Raw genomic sequence first — 17,761 nt, 5'->3', positions numbered from 1 at the left:
CCCCATGTCTCTAGGTCTGGAAATTCTCGTGAATGATTTATGGAGCTGATATTAATCTTTTTTTTTTTTTTTTTTTTCCAGTAAATGCATTACCAAAGTTGGAAACGGAGAGGAATTGATGTTACTGCGCTAATGTCATATTAATGTCCTGTTGCTGTTTCAGCAAAGCAGCCCTGCCGCACAGCGGATTTAACCCTTTGCTGACTGGGCATGTCCAGTGTGGGCTGAATGAGAGGCCTCTGTCTTTTGACACATTCTATGGGCGCGTGATGTTTAATCCGCGCCTGCCGTCGACTTTTTCCTCCTCTTAAACGGTGCACAACCGTGGCCGATGTTTTATTTTAGAGGAGGGACAATACAAAACGAGAAACACGAAAGTAACGTTCACCCCTTTCTTTTTGTTTGTTTGTTTAAACCGACATCAAACTTTGAAAAAGTTGACTTAGGTATTTTTACATTTGGAAAAGTAGAATAAAGTGGACTCTGTTGTGCAGTGTAAGCACATCAGTACCTTTATCGATGTCCTTAAACCATTCATTATGTATGCGCTACAGAGAATGGATCCTTTTAGGTGAAAATAATACCAAGTCCAATTCCAGGTTTCATCAGCAGAAATGTATTAACTTGATTTAAATTTGATACTGCATAAGTATCACATATTGGCCAGAAAAACAAGGATCCTGTGGGTGATGTTTACCGGCAATATTTCATCTAAATCAAGGTTTCACAATCTGATGGGTAGAACAAGACTGTCTCTCTTTATCTAAAACATAAATGAATAAATAAATAAATGAAAAGAAACAAATGATTGTGAATTCATTGGATGTTTCTGTTTCTCATTTATTTATGCATGGCATAATTTCTTAGTGACAGGTAGAAAATTAGAATACCTTTGCCATATGTATAACGTGCATATGTCTCCTGGTGAACAGCGTTCTAATGGCATTACATGACAGTTACACGCTTTTTTTTTTTTTCTCTTGCAGCATAATCTCCTGGCAGAACTAGGCTTTAAATGGATATATTTGTTTGACTTTACGCCAAGAAATTACACAGTCAGGTTCAACCTGCCAATAACGTTGTAGTTGTTGTCTTTTTTTTTTTTTTTTTTGCATCTTGGCAGATGTCAGGGAGTTGTAAAAAATTAAAAAAAAAAATCGAAATGAAAGAAATTCTTCATATCTTTAGTATCTAGGTAATAAATTCTAATTGGTTTATTAAAGCCGACAATAGTTATATAAGCTGTTTACTAAAGGTATAAAACATCTCATTTACATTTAGATGGGATATAACTCAGTTTCTTGACAGCCATATGCAGATTAGGTCAGTACTCCATCTTTTCTGAAGTATCGGGGTCCAGGGGTTTCTGAGTCCCACTGAAATCTGCTCTGTCTGTTTCACAAGAACTTGAGAAAATGACCTGCATTATACAGTCTGATAGTGTTGAAACATAATGAATATTTCCTCAAGGCGTCATTAAAATCTTATTGATGCTTCTGTAGATATACTGTTGTTAGGAGCATTATGTAAATTTTCCCCCCCAGAATCTTGCATGCAAATGAGCAGTAATGGTTATAATTATCACTTTGTCCACGTAGTTTCATCTTAGCGCGGCCTGTTTATTAATTAATTTGGGGTTTTTTTTTTCTTCCCCTTTTAGAATCATTTGTTTTCATCAGTTGTTTGTCATTTGGGTAGAGCTGTGATTTTCTTTTTTTTTAATGGGAAATAGTTATGTGAGTGAACCATCGCAGGACTGTTTCCTCTTTTCAATGGACAACTTACACAAACAAGACAAATGTCTACACAGGGAAGGAAAGATTGTACGAAATACACTTTCCCTCTAACCCTTCTTAATGCTAGTTTCAAGGCAAACATTAGCCATCACTCATTGTACGCAGGAGATGGGAAATGATTTATGTAAATCGTACATTAAGGCTGAGTCAAAGAGATGTACCTGTTATTTCTGTTTGTTCAGTTATTGATTTCTCTAGGTACTTTTGTACACGTGGGATCCTCATTAACACTGTTATTTTTGTTTTTGGAATGAATAACCTTACATTAGCATACTGCTATTTGAATGAGAGTGTCAGGTTAGCTCTTTTCGAGGTCCCTTAATTTGATGTTATAATATGGTACCTTATGAATGTTGTGCAGTGTGAGGTTAAGAGCTTTTGTTGGTGTCTGTCCTGTTTGTGTGTTTAGTTAATGGAAACATTGTTTATGATATTATTGAAACAGCCATATGATTTGATGAAATCGTGGAAAGCGTGTTTGACAGGAAGGTGGGTAGAGTGCATGATGTGTGGAAATGAATAGGTTTCAACAGGTCATTTCTCTGTTTTTGAAAGATGTGTGTGTGTGTGCATGTGTGTGTGCGTGCGTGTTTTGACATGCAGCTTTGCTTCCCCAAATCTTCCTTTTTCAACTTCATAATTACCACTGTTGATTCCCATTTTATACCCTCCTCTTTAGCTGTCCATTAATTCATAACCTCAAAGAAACCTCTCTCTCTCCCTCTCTCTCTCTCTCTCTCTCTCCCCATCTCTAGAATACTGATGGATAGGGACTGTTTTATAATAATCCTTTTTACAGTGCTTCCAACGTGAGGCAGGAGTGTGTGAGATAGTTGACACGTTCGATAGATGAAGAAAACGAAGAACAAACTGTCGCATCTCACTGACTTGGCCTGTCCCATGTCCACCCATCTCTCCTAGTCTCTCCATGCAGCAGCACAAACTACTGCAGACTTGAATCAGCTCAGAAGAATATTTGAATGGCTAACTCTCTGTTATTTCACCCTGTGTTCTTTTCTTTTTTCTTTTCTTTTCTTTTCTTTTCTTTTCTTTTTTCTCTTAAACCTTCCTCATATCCATGACCTTGTACTGACCTCAGAAAGCCTTATTGGTGGAATTTCATTCACATCCTGCACGGAGCCTTCGATTCAGTGCTTTTGCTGCTAGGGCTTGTTCAGTTTTGTGATTAACGAGATATGCAAAGTAGTCTGGCGTTGAGTACGGGGATGCTAAACTATTCCATTGATCAATTTGTTAGGTCATAGCCCAGTGTTACATATGACACTGATGATAAAGGTTATTTCATATTTACATACCAAACATGGCAGTGTTGGTGAATGCTGAAAACCCATTTTTATTAAATATGGTGGCTGTGCCAGCCGCTGGTGGACGGGTGGGTGGATGGGGCGTGTTGTGGGGGGGGGGGGTGTTGGGGGTGGGGGGTTCTATCTGATGAGAGTTTCCCTCGACAGCAGAATTAATGTATCCACCAGCGACATTGCAGAAAGTACAGCATCTCTCGGGCATTTCACAGATCTGCACTACAGGTTTTAAATTATTTGCCGTGATCATAATGGATAAAAAAAAAAAAGAAAGAAACTGCCCACAATGGGTGAAGAGAGAAAATCCGTACAGAGAACAAGAAAAGATTACAAATGAGAGTAAACACTGTGCGGGGGGGGGGGGGGGGGGGGGGATCCTTTTACTGTTTCATTTTCCAATGGCAGTTTAATTGTATTTTATTAAGTTTTTTTTATTTTTTTTTCCTTCTCCTTCGTGTGTTTTCTACTACTGTTATTTATTGCCTTTTACGGTTACGGTTATTATCAGCCCGTTTCTTTTTTTTGTTTTTATTTATTTATTTATACATTTTTATCTTCCCTCAAAAGTGTTGGACTTGCAATTGCTGAGTGATTACCATCAGTGCCAAAGCATATAAAAAAAAAAAAAAGAAAAAAAGATCCGAAAAGCAAAGCATGAATGAGTACGAGTGTCAAAACAGCCGGGCTTGCCTTGAGATTCTCACACACTTCAGACTCCGAGGAATCAAGACAGTTGAGTTTTCATTGATTAAAGAAGTGGCGGGGAGTGTTTGAACAATCAAGACTACTGTACATGCACAACAGAAACGTAGTTGCACTTGAGCAATAATGAGGAAAAAAAAAAAAATTCAGATTATTATTATTATGACTTTTTTTCTTTTTGTAGCCAAAGAGAATGCTGTTTTACATCAGTGTTGAAGATATAAAAACAGTAGTGTTTCTTTGGCTTTACTGCATATTAAATATGACATTTATATGTAACGGCTACATAGACTAGCGCAGAATGACCTGTGTATGTGTATGTCTCTATTGTATTTCCGTACTACGTGATAATAACTCACTGGTAATTTCATTTTGAGACTGTGTGAAGGAAAATATGCTAGGCTAAAGCTGCTTAGCTGTGACAGTATGGTAATGCTGTTATCATGCACAGATCTGCAGATACTGTGGAGACAGTGAAAGATGGCTTTACTAAATGTGACTCCTAATGTTTAAGTTGTGACATTGGATAATTTGATGTATGGAGAGAAACATTGTCTCTTAGTGTTGTCCTTGGTACTAAGCTTCCTCACTTCTCATTGTCTTTTCCTATTTTCCACCATCTCTTTTCTCTCTCTCTCTCTCTTGCTCTCTCTCTCTCTCTGAGTTAGGAACACAATATGGAGATAAATTTGTCCTGTCAAAGGAGAGTAGCACAGAATTTATTTTTTGATTTATTCTATTTATCTGATGTTTATAACCATAAGAGTTTATTTTTTATTATTATTGTATTTTACGCTGTCCTACAGGCTCCTAGTTTATTTCCTTATGCGTCTTGGCTGATTCCCTGTCCAGTCATGTTATATTGGCGTGGCCCTGAATGAAGCCTCCCAGTGCTAAGGGGAGCCATGCTTGAAGAGACAACACGCTGTGAACCACCCAGAAACCAAGGCTGGTCTGTTCTCTGTACAAGGACGGGAGCCAGGGCTGAGTCTCTCCGACAACGATTAATCTTCATACGCCGCGATTTTACGTAAAACGGTAACAGAGCGACGAGGGCTCGGATCGTGATCTATACGTGGGGTCCCGTGATGGTTACAAAGCCATGACGAAAGCAGAAGGGGGGGGGGGGGGGGGTGACTTAGACCCCTCAAACGATATTTGTAGCTAAGAAACAATTACTGTAAATGTTTAACGGACGTATTACGCCGTGGATAAGCACAGTTGGTGACTCGACTGGACAGGAGAGAAGAAACAGACCTAATTAATTTCTCTCAGGTTGTCCCCTGGGCTGTCCCCTTTGGAAAATTTCTGCTAACATGTTTTACGCTCCCTTGGTAGCTTTCAACTCACTGAAAACAATACTGTTTGTTTAGAGGACTTTTGGAAGTCAGCATTTGGCAGCCTTGATCAAAAAAGGTTGTTTTAAGTGAGAAGGTGGTGCTTGACTACCAATTCACCCATGCTGCTTTGCTGGTGTTTTTCATATACCCACACCTCTATCTATCTATCTATCTATCTATCTATCTATCTATCTATCTATCTATCTATCTATCTGTCTATCTATCTATCTATCTATCTATCTGTCCATCTATGTATATATGTATATGTATTCTATGTTTGAGCAGGATGTCACAGTAGGGCCTCCACAAGCAATGGTGTAATATTTACCAGGGGCAGAAATGAGATGTTCCGAGAGGCTGGGCTGGTGATATCTGTAACCTGCAACAGCAAAGCAAATGAAACTGCTGATAATGCTGAATGGCATTCTGTCCACTGCCCTCAGTAATGTCTAATCAAATGCTCAAATACACAGCACTGTTTGCTTTAGTATAATCTGATTCGCTGAGCCGAAGTGGGTACAAACATCCTCTGATGTTTTCAGTTGACTGTTAATTGCATAGGCACAGATATGCCTAGAAATATTAAATCTTCCGTTTTTTCGTTCTCAAATCTCGCGCACATGTTGTTTTTTCTTTTTTTTCTGTCGTTGTTGACAGAGACAGCGCGTTAAGTTTTTATCCTTCATCCTTTTATCCTCATCCTTTCTCGCCTCCGAGTTACTGTCGCCTAAATGATTGGTGGAATCATACAGCGTCTATGAAGCAAACCCAAACGTTTTCGGATTCCTTCTGATGAACTAGATCTCGTTCCTCTTTATGAGCGTGTCACCTTATGCACCTCTGGGCTAGTTAGTTTAAACTGTTGATCCGTGCCACTTGGCTGGTTTTTGAACTCTACGCGTTCTTGAGATATCTCGCCCTTTCTCAGCCTCGCCCGACGCCGTGCAGAATGGGTGGGCGATGGTATGAACGCTTCGACTTCTCGTCGTGTACTTTACAGTTATTAGCAGAAGGTTAACTCAGTGCTCGGCGGCGTCTTTTTTAAAAGCAAATGGGATCCGTCTGGCTTAAGCCGAACGCCGACCCCCTCTTATGAGAGACTCAAACAAATCATCCGCGCCCTCGCCCAGCCTCGTGTGAAAGTACGAGGTCGGGTCACGCGTCTGTGTGTTTGTACTGTTGAATGAGCTATTTAACCTCTCTCAAACTGTGGCTGCCAACACTTGCCCAGTCGCCTCCGAGAACGTGTAAAAGGGTAAATTTGGAAGTCTCTCTCTCTCTCTTTCTGTTTTCCGTCCATCAGTCCTCTTCATCATAATCAGGGTCCGGATCTGCCCTTTTCTGTCTCTTAGCCGTATAAAAGCTCTCGTGAGTGAAAACAGATCCGTGACAGAGCTGCGCCTCTATACGTTGCTCTGTGAACACGCCATGCCAATGATGGAGTAATTCATTTCCAGCCAATCCTGACGCCATAAACACAGTGGCAAGGCAGGCACGCCATTTCTCATCTTTGGCAAGGACACACAGTTTGGGAAAATGACTGGGATTTGTAACGCTTTACTATTTTTTTTTTCTTCTTTTTTTCCCTAAAGCTGCCTGTGTTTATTTTGTTGATTTATTTAAAATGCCTTCCTTGAGATGAAGTTCATTGATGTGTCAGGTTTTGTTTGGTATCACATATTTATGCACAGAATGTGTTTGTAAAGCGATATACACAGAGACGGAGAGGAATTTTGATAGAAATACATTTGGTTTTGATACAGACAGCTGCTTCGCGGCTCCGGTGTAAACAAAAATTTCAAATGTGGCCTACATCTCTTTGGAGACGCGTGACTCCAATGATAATAATAATAATAAAAAATACCATATGTCTCTGTTGTCAAGAATATTTCATCACGTTTATGTGTTATTCATAATATGAAGATATATCAGCTAAGGATCACTGTATCGGTCTTCTCAACAAACATAAAAGCTTTTGATGGTTTGTCTGTATGGACTACGGTGTTAGAGAGTTAAGAGAATTCTCAGCAGTTCTATGTAAGATGAGTTCAATGCAGACTGGGCGCAGTATCAATTTGCACTTACTGTAAGACCGCGGCTTTCCAATCAATGATGATTCATCCATGGGTCAGCATTACCCGTCATCATCTTAAAGAGAAAAAAAAAACCCCACAAAAGCCCCGATCCACGGAACGTCTGCCACGACGAAAAATGTCATTTATTCCAAAGGCCCTCTTATAAGAATGGGCAACGACATCAAGTAATGGTACCAAATCAATATTTGATCTCTGGCACAATTTGCTGGAGGAACTGTGTTGTTTAGAACGCGCGTTCCTCACAAAACACTCGAAAATGTTTTTTTTTTTTTTTTAGTAGCGTGTGGAAAATGCCTCCCCGGAAACCTTTCTTTGTTTTTTTTCCTGAACAGCTAACCAATTGGAAATTGCCCACTGGCTACGAACGAGGGCTGTTTAAGAGTTGGCACACTTTTGCTTCTAATGAGAGTAAAAACTTTGCATCTGTCCTTTGAAGAGAGTTCAATCTGCCCTTGCTCTTGGCAGCCTCTGCTGAGCCCACTGCTTCCTGTGGAGCTAAAGACATCTTGGCCAAAGCAAACCCTCCGAGCCCCCCCCCCCCCGTCTTTTTTGGAATAAGAGACTCTGTAAATTAATATGTCAAATTATGTATCTTACTGTCTCAGAATCAATGCGTTTAGCGGGGATTAGAGCCGCGCATAGATTTGCTTTTGTGTGCAGTTTTTGTTTTTTTCTTTTCCTTCTTTTTCTTTTTCTTTTAGAAAGCCCCATTTCATATGCCTTTGCCTTTTTTTTTTAACACTTTTTGACTTTGTGGTATACATGTATTGCTCAGTTGCTTAATTTCTCTTAAGTAATTGCACCATGAAGAGTACAGCTGGCTAGAGTGGCCCCCCCCTCCCACCGCCTTACCCCCCCCCCCCCTTCCTCCCAACACCAAACAACCCAAAAAAAAAAAGACAGAAGAAAAAGAAGGAAAAAAAAAAAGAAAACGAGCCTGATGCTCTGCCAAGCCGTTTTGAATAGCTTTCAGTAGAAGCCTCAGTTTCCTTTTTTCTTTCTTTCTTTCTTTTTTTCCCTCTCTCTCCATAAAGCTGGCGTTGCATTGACAGAAGCGGTACTTTGTGTAATTCTCCAGATTGAAAAGATGTTTCACAACGAGAGATCCCCTCTCCCTTCCACGTTGCTCCTGACGGCTGAGAAACCACACCGGGATTTCGACGCCGTCCCGTTCTTGACTGGCTAAACTCTACCATTCGCTGTGCCTTTTTTTTATCGCTCCACAGCGGATGCGATTAACGCTCACCACAGGACAGCTGGGCCCAGAGAAATGAAAGATCTACAAAAAACAAATATCAACAGTCTGTTGCTGATCCTTGACCCTGGAGGCGTTGGCCATCAGAGTGTTGTATGACACTTTCTCTGGTTTTGTGTCAGCGTGAGTGTTTGAACCTCCCTCCCCTCTCACAAAGGTCAAAGGTCGGGGACTGTCAGAGTGACTGCCAGACCACTCAGATGTTGTTTGCGCTCCCTCCCCGTTTTTTTTTTTTCATTTTATTTTATTTTAAGGGACGAATCCGCGCATGAAAATGAGAGACAGACCAGAGAGAGAGAGAGAGAGACAGAAAGAGAGAGAGGGGGAGAGGAAGGGAACGGCTCAAGTAGTTCACGTTGATTTCGTCTCATATTTTATTTCATCTCACAGTCAATGAATGCTTTCCTCTCTTCTTCTTCTTCTTCTACTTCTTCTTCCTCTTCTTCCTCTTCCTCCTGATCACTTGGTTCTGTAGTCGATTTTCTTGGCTCCCTTGTTTCTCTCCTTCTCTCTCGTTCCCTCCCTGTGTTCTTGAACTCATTATAGAGCAATCAGCCCCAAGCGCTGGAGTGTTGGCCCAGAGGGAGCAATAACTGTAAATAAGCAGGAGTGCAGGCTCCCCGATAGCATGTTACCCAGATGATAACAGCCCTTCTTAGCAGTCCTGTTGACCTTCTTCCATCCTCCGTCTCGCCAAGGACCCTTCAGCTTTCCTCTGTTTTTATCTCCAAACTCTCACCAGGAAAGATTATTCTTTTGCTTTGTTTAAAAAAAACAAAAACGAAAAAAAAAAAAAACATAGTGGGGGGCTGGGGGGGGGGGGTGGACAAAAGGGGGATGGTGAGCTTGAGAAAAAGAGAAAGAGAGAGAGAGAGAGAGAGAGAGAGAGAGGGAGAGCAGAAAACAAAACAAAGACAATGCAACAAAAGAGCAGGACCTGGACTGTTGTCTTGCTGCCAAAGCCTCTCTTGTCCTTTGTAGGCCTCCACATAATTAACTTGTAAAGAGATAGCGTGAAATTGAAGCAGACTTGTATTTGCTCACTGAGGAGACCACACCACTGCTCAGCCCATAAAATGATAAGGTTTTTGGGGGGGGAGAAAAAAAAATGAAAACACAGATACACATACATGCGAAAACACAAAACAGAAAAAAAAGAACCTTTGATAAAACTAGTAAAACATTAACCCCCGAATTCTTCAAAATTTGATAAAAGGCTAGGATTGCAGATATGGAACGGGGAGGTTTTTTTGGATTTTTTTTTTTGGAGTCGCCTTTATCAGGGGCTGCCTCGAAGAGTCTCGAGATTTAGAACAAAACACGTTTCGTGACCAAGATCGATAATACAATTTAGTAAATTTCACACTGAGTGCATTCTGTGACCCACCAACTGTTATGAAATGAACACACTAGCTTTAGGCTCTTTTCTCTCTCAAACGCTGTAATAGAAGAGCAAGGAGAAAATATGAACCTTTATACATTTTCAGCCCTTTTTATCATCAGTTCCAGAATGTGTGGGCAGAACACCGTCCTGCTGTCCTCAGGCACAGACCCGCTTCAGTTCTGCTGCTGTACGCTCGCGGAAGAGAATTCTCTCCCTAAACAAGATGTATCTCCAACAGTCGCGCAAATAGCTAATGTCTGAATTTAAAGAAACGGTCTGTTTCAAACCATTTTATGAAGTTTTGGGCATACACATCGGTTTTTGTAACCGGATTTTCAGCCATTTTCGGGGGGGGGGGGCTGTCGGGCGGGAACGTCACGTTCAAACCGTAAAGCCGATCCTCTATTTTTAATAAGAGGTTAATGCGCAGTTTTCAATGCTGGTTTTGTAATCTGGCAATAAATCGGAAACCGCTGCCTTCATAACTCTGGCATTTATATGTGTATGTATAATTGAACACGTCCCTTTACGGATTGGGGAAAAATACTTCACATTATGATTGATACGTATTTTTTTGCGGTTTTGACACCTGTTACACAGTGACAGAGTCTAAGAGGTCACGGCATTAATCTCAAGATGATTTGATGATTAAAAAAAAAAAAAAAGTCGAGAAAGAGATTGATGTCTCCTTAGCGGCAGCTTTGCCTTTGGACACAGGAGAAAAAACAAAACAAAAAAAAAAAAACAAAAAAAAAAACGCAAGGACAGAATGGAGCTCAGGATCTAAACGGAGACACCTTTCCCGGGGTTTTTTTTTTTTTTCTTTTTTTTTTTCTTTTTTTTTGAATCAATTCCAGCTTTATCAGTTGTCTGTGTCCAAGAATTCTCACCCCAGGGAGAAGCTGATGTGTTTTCCAATAATGAAATGGAGCACATTGCAAAAATACATTTAAGCCCCCCCAGCCACCCCTCCCCCCCCCACGCCCCGACTCTCCTGAGTCCCCCTCTAATTTCCAATGCAGTTTGTAACCGTGGGAGAGATCTAGAGGAGGTGATCGGGGATGGCCCTGCTCTCTGCTACATTGGTGCCTAAACTGCTGTGGAGATGGTAGCAGGCTAAAGTATAAGATCCCACGCAGTAGTAATATTAGAGATAGTACTTATTGGTATGCTTATTCACTTACGCATAGAATACCTGGTGCTGCTAGTTGTACAGTTGATGTCATGTGGTTTCATGTGTGTAGAGGCCTATGGCCGCTTGTGAAACAGGTGTCGGGACATCTTCTGTCTTCGTGATGTTCATCAATACAATGCTACGTAATTACGTTTTCACCAGATCCACGTTTATTAGGCTAGCATGCTATTACCTGAATGGAAAATTGTTCATTGTTGGAGCAATTGACTAATGGTAGTTTTAAATAGGATCCTGAGAACTTCACACTCAGTGCTGTCGAGAGAATGTGTTTTTGTATTATAACCGTGTAATTATATTTAAATTATAACGATCATTTGCTCTAAGACAATTTCCTCGAACTGTAACTTAGTTGATTTAACAGTCTCTTTCAAAAGCACTGTCATAGCTCACAGCAAAAAGCTTCTCTCTCTCTCTCTCTGTCTCTCTCTCTTTCTCTCCTTTCTCTCTCTCTCTCTCTCTCTCTCTCTCTCTCTCTCTCTCTCTCTCTCATTCTCACTCTCTCTCTCTCTCTCATTCTCTCTCTTTCTCTGTACTGTCACTGGCACTTATGGCTGTGTGGAAGAGCTGTCCAGGGCCATGTGCTCAGTGTCCTACAGCTGCAGGCTGCCCCATTGTTGGAAGAGCGGTGTGACTAGCTAGGCTTGTACCTCCATAATGGGATTAGATTAGCTATGTTCTCTCCTGTGTGCCCGTGTAAGAATGGGCCCCCATTCTCCCAACAGCAAGCTCTACACATTCTTGCATAGCTACAGGTCTCACTCACGTCGTACGGTTCCTATCTTTGTAGGGGTTGTTTTCCTTTTTTTTTTTTTTTTTTGGAGGGCAAGTAAACAATGTTTGTCTTCAAATTGCATTCAGTCTGAAAAACGTTCCAATGCCAAGTTATCCGCTAAATGCTTATGTGTTTGCTGGAGTAGTAGCCTATTCTTGTACTTGCACAATCAAATGTAGCCATTGCTGATGGTGGTTTCTTTTCACTGTGTTAGAAGGAAGTGTTAGAATAGAATAGCTGGAAGGGTGCAGTGGGGGAGGGGGGGGTCTGTGTGTGTACGTGTGTGAGGGTGTGTGGGGGTCTTAGGAACAAATGTGTGACAGTAATGCTTAAAACACCCACACGCTTCTTCACCAATGAAATGTTATACTGCATTGATACCTGAGGAAAACTGATTCAGCCACTATTTACTGTTCTCTTTTACATAATAGGGTTGACTGTGTGAAAACTTACACACACACACGCACGCACGCATGCACACACATACGCTCACACACACACACACACACACACATACACACACACACACACACACTATTTCAGATGAGCAAACCTCCCACTCCTTCTTTAAATTGAATTTTTATTCCTGCCTGTAAATGAGGAAGAGAATTAACTTCTCACAAATGAGAATCTGTTTCTCTCCAAATATCTCTGTGTTTTATAATCCAGCAGAGTAGAGTCACACTGTAGGAACAATGCCGCCCGAATTCCCACTGAAGCCGTCCTTTGGGTAGAGTCTTACTCATATTTGCTGAAACCCAATTTGTTAAATCCAAAGAACAGCATGCATTCCCCAAACTATATTTATGATTAATATAGTGCTTAACTTATGGAGATTCCTTTGAGAGGACAGCAGAGTGCTGATGAGGGAAGTAATGAAGTTTTTGTGTGGTGGAATTTTTTTTTTTTTGAGGGAATCAAGAGTTTGTTTCTTCGTTTCTCTTTTCTTCTCGCATTTCTTCTCTCCTCTGTCTCTCATTTTTCTTTCTCTCTCTTTCCCTCTGTCTGAAAACCCCAGCTTAAAACAACCATTGATTTTTTTTCTTTTCAGCTCCTTGTTATACATTGAGTTATCAGCGTTGTCAGGAAGATGTCGTCCAAAATGCCTTGCTTATGCTCTCAGAGAGCTGCTGCTTTCATATGCTGTTTGTTTTTGGTAAGAGCGCTATGGATGTTGGCTGACGTACCTCGCAAACTGACTGCTCTGTTGAGAACTGGAAACTGAGATAAACGAAATCAACAGAAATCTGATTTTGTCTCTAAATCTCACTCTGTATGGTACGTAAGGCCTACAACTTCTAGGCCTCTATGCCGGCCGTCCACAAATAAACCTATATGGTTTTGTGTCATTCCTCTATTATTGATAATTATGTAAAATTAAGTATATTTCTGCCAGTTATGTGCTTTTTAGAGAAACAGATTGATGAAGAAAATACTCAGTGATATGATAAGAAAGATTATTATTTAAATTTAAGTTCCCCTTAAAACTGTTCTCTGTGGAACTGGAGACGTGCTGCTGCGAAAGACCCAATTTAGAAGGCACCACGGACAGCGACTAGAACTGGAACTGTCCATGGTGCTGAATTTTCCATGAAGTTCCCTGTAGAGGGCTCTTATTTTTTTTTTTCACTGAACCATACGAAGCTGATGTTATGGTAGCATTTCTTATAGTGTCTAAATGGCCCCAGGATGTCCCCATGCAGTCTGACTTACTGAGAGCCTCTCTGACACTTTAAATGTGCTGTGAAAGGCAGCATCTCTAAACTTTAATTATAGCTGTTTCGAAGAAAAAAAAAAAAAAAAAAACAGTGACCAACTCTAAACATCTGAACTCCCTCAGAATTTCTCTGCTTTTTCGTCCTCTGGTCACGCTATTTACTTTATATATTACCAAAATAAACTGTTAAGACAGGTATTGTGAGAAACACAAGATTAATGTATCACCTATCTTGAAACAAAGCCAGAAAAAAAAAAGAAAAAGAAACACCCAAACGGGGTTTGGTCGTTACGGGCGTGTGGTGATGACGGGTGTTTGGTGCCATAAGGCCTGTAAATAGTTAATTCTGGTGGAATTGAAGAGGATAAATTACGCAGCACATCTGGATGGAACAGGTGTGGGTTGCATTCTCCCGCTGTCCTATCCGCATCTGTGCCTGTTTCTTCTCATTCCCATTCTGAATGGATAATCTCCTCTGATCGGCACTGGATTGCTTTTCCAGCCTTTTTTAGTTTATTTGTTTTGGTTGGTCTTTACTTTGTGACGTTTTAGAAAGATTGCTTGTAGAGGTGATGAAATGTATGTTTCTTTGGTCAGAAGTATGCCTCACTGTGTTTTTCTTTCTTTCTCTCTCTCTCTCTCTCTCTCTCTCTCTCTCTCTCCTCAGCCACAGAAGGGTGCAGTTTGTTGAAGTAGCCCTTGCTCAGAGAGTTATCTTCTCTCATTCACATCTTGAGCTATAAAGGAGAATTTTTTGAAATAGCAATACATCTTCCTCTACTTGGCCCAGAGGCACAGGGGTCTGAAATGGCTTTCATTAATCTATATATTTCATTTTAAGCAATGCACCACACACACACAGACAGACAGACACACACTCACACACACACATACGAACAGAAACATAAACACGCATACACACACACACACACACACACACACACGTACACCTACACGTGCACGTACACATACAGAAACATGAACATACTCACACACACACAGACACGCACACACATACACACATACAGAAATGCCCACACTCGAAGAGACACACACATACAAGCACGTATAGACACACACATGCACACGCACAGACACACACACACACACACACATGCACTGTGGCACTGTGCTCCACGGCTATTGATCTTTATATATTACATTCAAAATTTACTTTAGTCTTATTTATCAGCTTGTCATATTTGAGTTACACAAGATTATCCATTTCATTTGGATATGGTAAAAGGTCAGTCATTGACCTTTGTCATAGTTGTCTGATAATGTAAAAAATGTCTGCCACTCACTCTCATTAGACCCTGCCCCAGTCGTATTCCTACTGATGTAGTATTGTGTTGTGCAGTAATGTAGCCCCAGTCTAATCAACCAAAGTGCCAATATTCATTTCATCTTGAGAGCGTTTTCATTCTGAACCCAGTATGTCGGAATGAAATGCCAGCAGCCATTAGAGAATCACAGCAGAACGACAGAAATGCACACATACACAGGCATGTGTTAGCGCATGAATAAAACAAACCCACCCCCCCATCCCTGCCAAATATTGTGTAATGACAACAACAACAACAACAAAAACAACAACAAAAACTGAACAGAAGCACTTAAAGATGATGATGATTCTTATTGTCGTTAATAAACATATGCAGCAGAAAAAAAGTGAATGAAATGAGGAGGAAAAACAGATAACAAAGTAAAAATGTTTAAAATACAATTCAAAAGTTTGAAAAAAGGTAAAAAAAAAAAAAAAAAAAAAAGCAAAATTATTAGGGGGGAAAAAAACAATAAAGGAACAGAAAAGTAAAATAGCAATGAAAAAGGAGGTAGTAAAATTTTATTAAGCCACACTGAAAAAGTATATTTGCTTTTCTGAAACTTTTTTAATTCGTCCTGGCACTGGATTCCGAAGCAGATAAAATAAAAATTGTCAGCTATTTCTAAACTTTTCTTTCCATGTTTTACTTTCTTTTTTTTTGTTTGTTTGTTTGTTTGTTTGTCTCACAGTTCCATATTGAGCGAGCAAGAACCAGGCGATGTAAGAACTCAACATGAAACATAATCAGTCAGAAATTCAGAGTTGTATGAGAGTGCCAGACCATGAAGAGCTTGAACACTTAAGCTAAAGAATTTTGAATCAGCTCTAAATGAAACAAGTAGCCGATCTAACGCAACCAGAACACGTTTCCGTTGGGTCCTCTGAGGATAAGACTGAGGCTGTGATGTCCTGTTGTGCGTTCTCACTGCACCGCATGACAATGACAGGACGTGGAGGTGCGTGAGGCGCGTGAAGGCTATGGGCTGTGGAGAGAGCCGATTGTGTGTGTGTGTGTGTGTGTGTGTGTTTTTTTTGCGGGTAGAAGGTTGAGTTTAGGGATTTTTTTTCTTTCTGGGACAGGTGGATTAGCTGATTCAGATGACAGATTGAATGGGAACGGTCTGCTTCAGCAGTGTGGTGGTTACCCCATCTGTCAGTAATTAGCTCTGTGCTACCTGTCACCAGGTGACTCCCCCACTAACACTCCCCCCCCCCCCCCCCCCTTCACCCCTCCCTCCCCCAATCTTTTTCCCAGAGCATGCTCTCTTCCTCCAACAGCCTGGACGCTTCACTTTTAACCCTCTTTCCTTTTCTGGACCTTTTTTCCTTTTTTTTTTTTTTTTGTCCTCAATGACAAGGCCTCGCCGCTCATTCTATTTGTTTACGACCCGTGCTGTCGAGAGGCGCCTCCTTGAGATCTTGTTGTTATTTTATTTGTTTGTTTGTTTATTTATTTATTTTTTTCGATCTGCTACCGAAACGGTCTCGGCTGTCACCTGAGCTCGAGCCGCGGTTTGGGCGAGTCTTCCTGCCGCTGCCACCCATCGTGGCTGTTTCGCCCGCGGGGAAAAGCAGCGTCGAGGGACCGACAGGGTTACTCTGCCATGTGTGTCTGAGTGTCAGCACTGTATATACACATCCAGTGTATCCATACTGGAATACACACACACACACACACACACATACACAAACACACGCATTTTAATTAGTCCAGAGGGATCTCTTCTCGGCTTCCTCTGTCTGCTCTATCTTCATACGTGTCTGAAAGGTGCGGTGTCTGATTAAAACGTCTCTAAATAAACATTCACATTATACATTATACATTCTACTTCACCGTACTCTTTTAAGAGTCAACTAAAGGGCTTCTGAAATGGACAATCCTGCTTTGAAATGTCTACCATAAATGGAAAGCCCCTTGATTTCAAGCCTACGTCTCTAATCACATATATACCTACGGTGTGACTACTGTATGTCTGTGTCTCTATCTCATAAACAAGCTGTTCTTACTTTTTCTTCTCTCTCTCTCTCTCTCTCTCTCTCTCTCAGGTAACCTTGGACGTGTCGATTACATCAGTGACTTTGAGTTTGATCTATTCATAAGGCCTGACACATGTAATGCACGCTTTAGAGTCTGGTTCAACTTCACCGTGGAGAATGTTCGGGAGACGCAGGTAGGTCCTGACACACCAGGCACCGCTACATAGACCCCCTTAACCGTAAGTATCACCAGGAGAAAGAAAGAAAGAAAGAAAGAAAGAAAGAAAGAAAGAAAGAAAGAATTACAAATAAGAAAACAAATACAAGAAAAACTAAGACCGGCTTTACCATTACAACTTTTAAAACAATGTTTAGTTTGCTAAGTTTTGAATGTCACTTAAGATTGACTGACACAAAGAACATTGATGTCTAGCTGTCATTTTTATATTGATGATGTGGCACAGTTCTCTCCGCTGGTGTCATTGACTTTCCCTCTAGGATCTTAGAGGATGACAGTTATTCGCTGAATACATTCTGTTGTATTCACACTGTCATAAATTCCCAGCACATCATAGATAATTGAAGTGATCTCTTAAATTTTTTTTTTTTTTTTTACGTCAATTAAAAAAAAACAAAACAAAGCAAAAAACAAAACAAACATGGAGAAATTCAAATGAAGGTTCAGGCAGAAATGCACTCTTCTTTTTGTATTAAAACAATATTAATCATTGTCACAATACAGAACATTGTGATAACATCATGTGTATTATTCCAGAAAGTCAGACTAGCTTTTCTCTTCCTGTGTGGTCAAAGACAAATTGGAACCGTCCTGTTTCTCGGTTGGTGAAAATGTCAGTGTTCCCATATGATTTGCATTT

At 40.6% G+C, this 17,761-nt stretch overlaps 1 protein-coding gene across 1 annotated transcript in view; it reads left to right on the top strand.

The window, feature by feature from the left end:
* agbl4 (AGBL carboxypeptidase 4) overlaps positions 1-17,761 on the top strand; it is a 229,629-nt gene that overhangs the window by 3,750 nt on the left and 208,118 nt on the right. Inside the window, exon 3 of the mRNA XM_030783890.1 lies at positions 16,953-17,077. Within this exon, the coding sequence (XP_030639750.1) occupies positions 16,953-17,077 (125 nt within the window). The remainder of the gene's footprint in view (positions 1-16,952; positions 17,078-17,761) is intronic.

Source organism: Chanos chanos, chromosome 9 (assembly GCF_902362185.1).
Source record: "Chanos chanos chromosome 9, fChaCha1.1, whole genome shotgun sequence".
Taxonomy (NCBI): Eukaryota; Metazoa; Chordata; class Actinopteri; order Gonorynchiformes; family Chanidae; genus Chanos; species Chanos chanos.
Note: the sequence above shows the minus strand (reverse complement) of the source record. Positions and strands in the feature narration are given on the sequence as shown.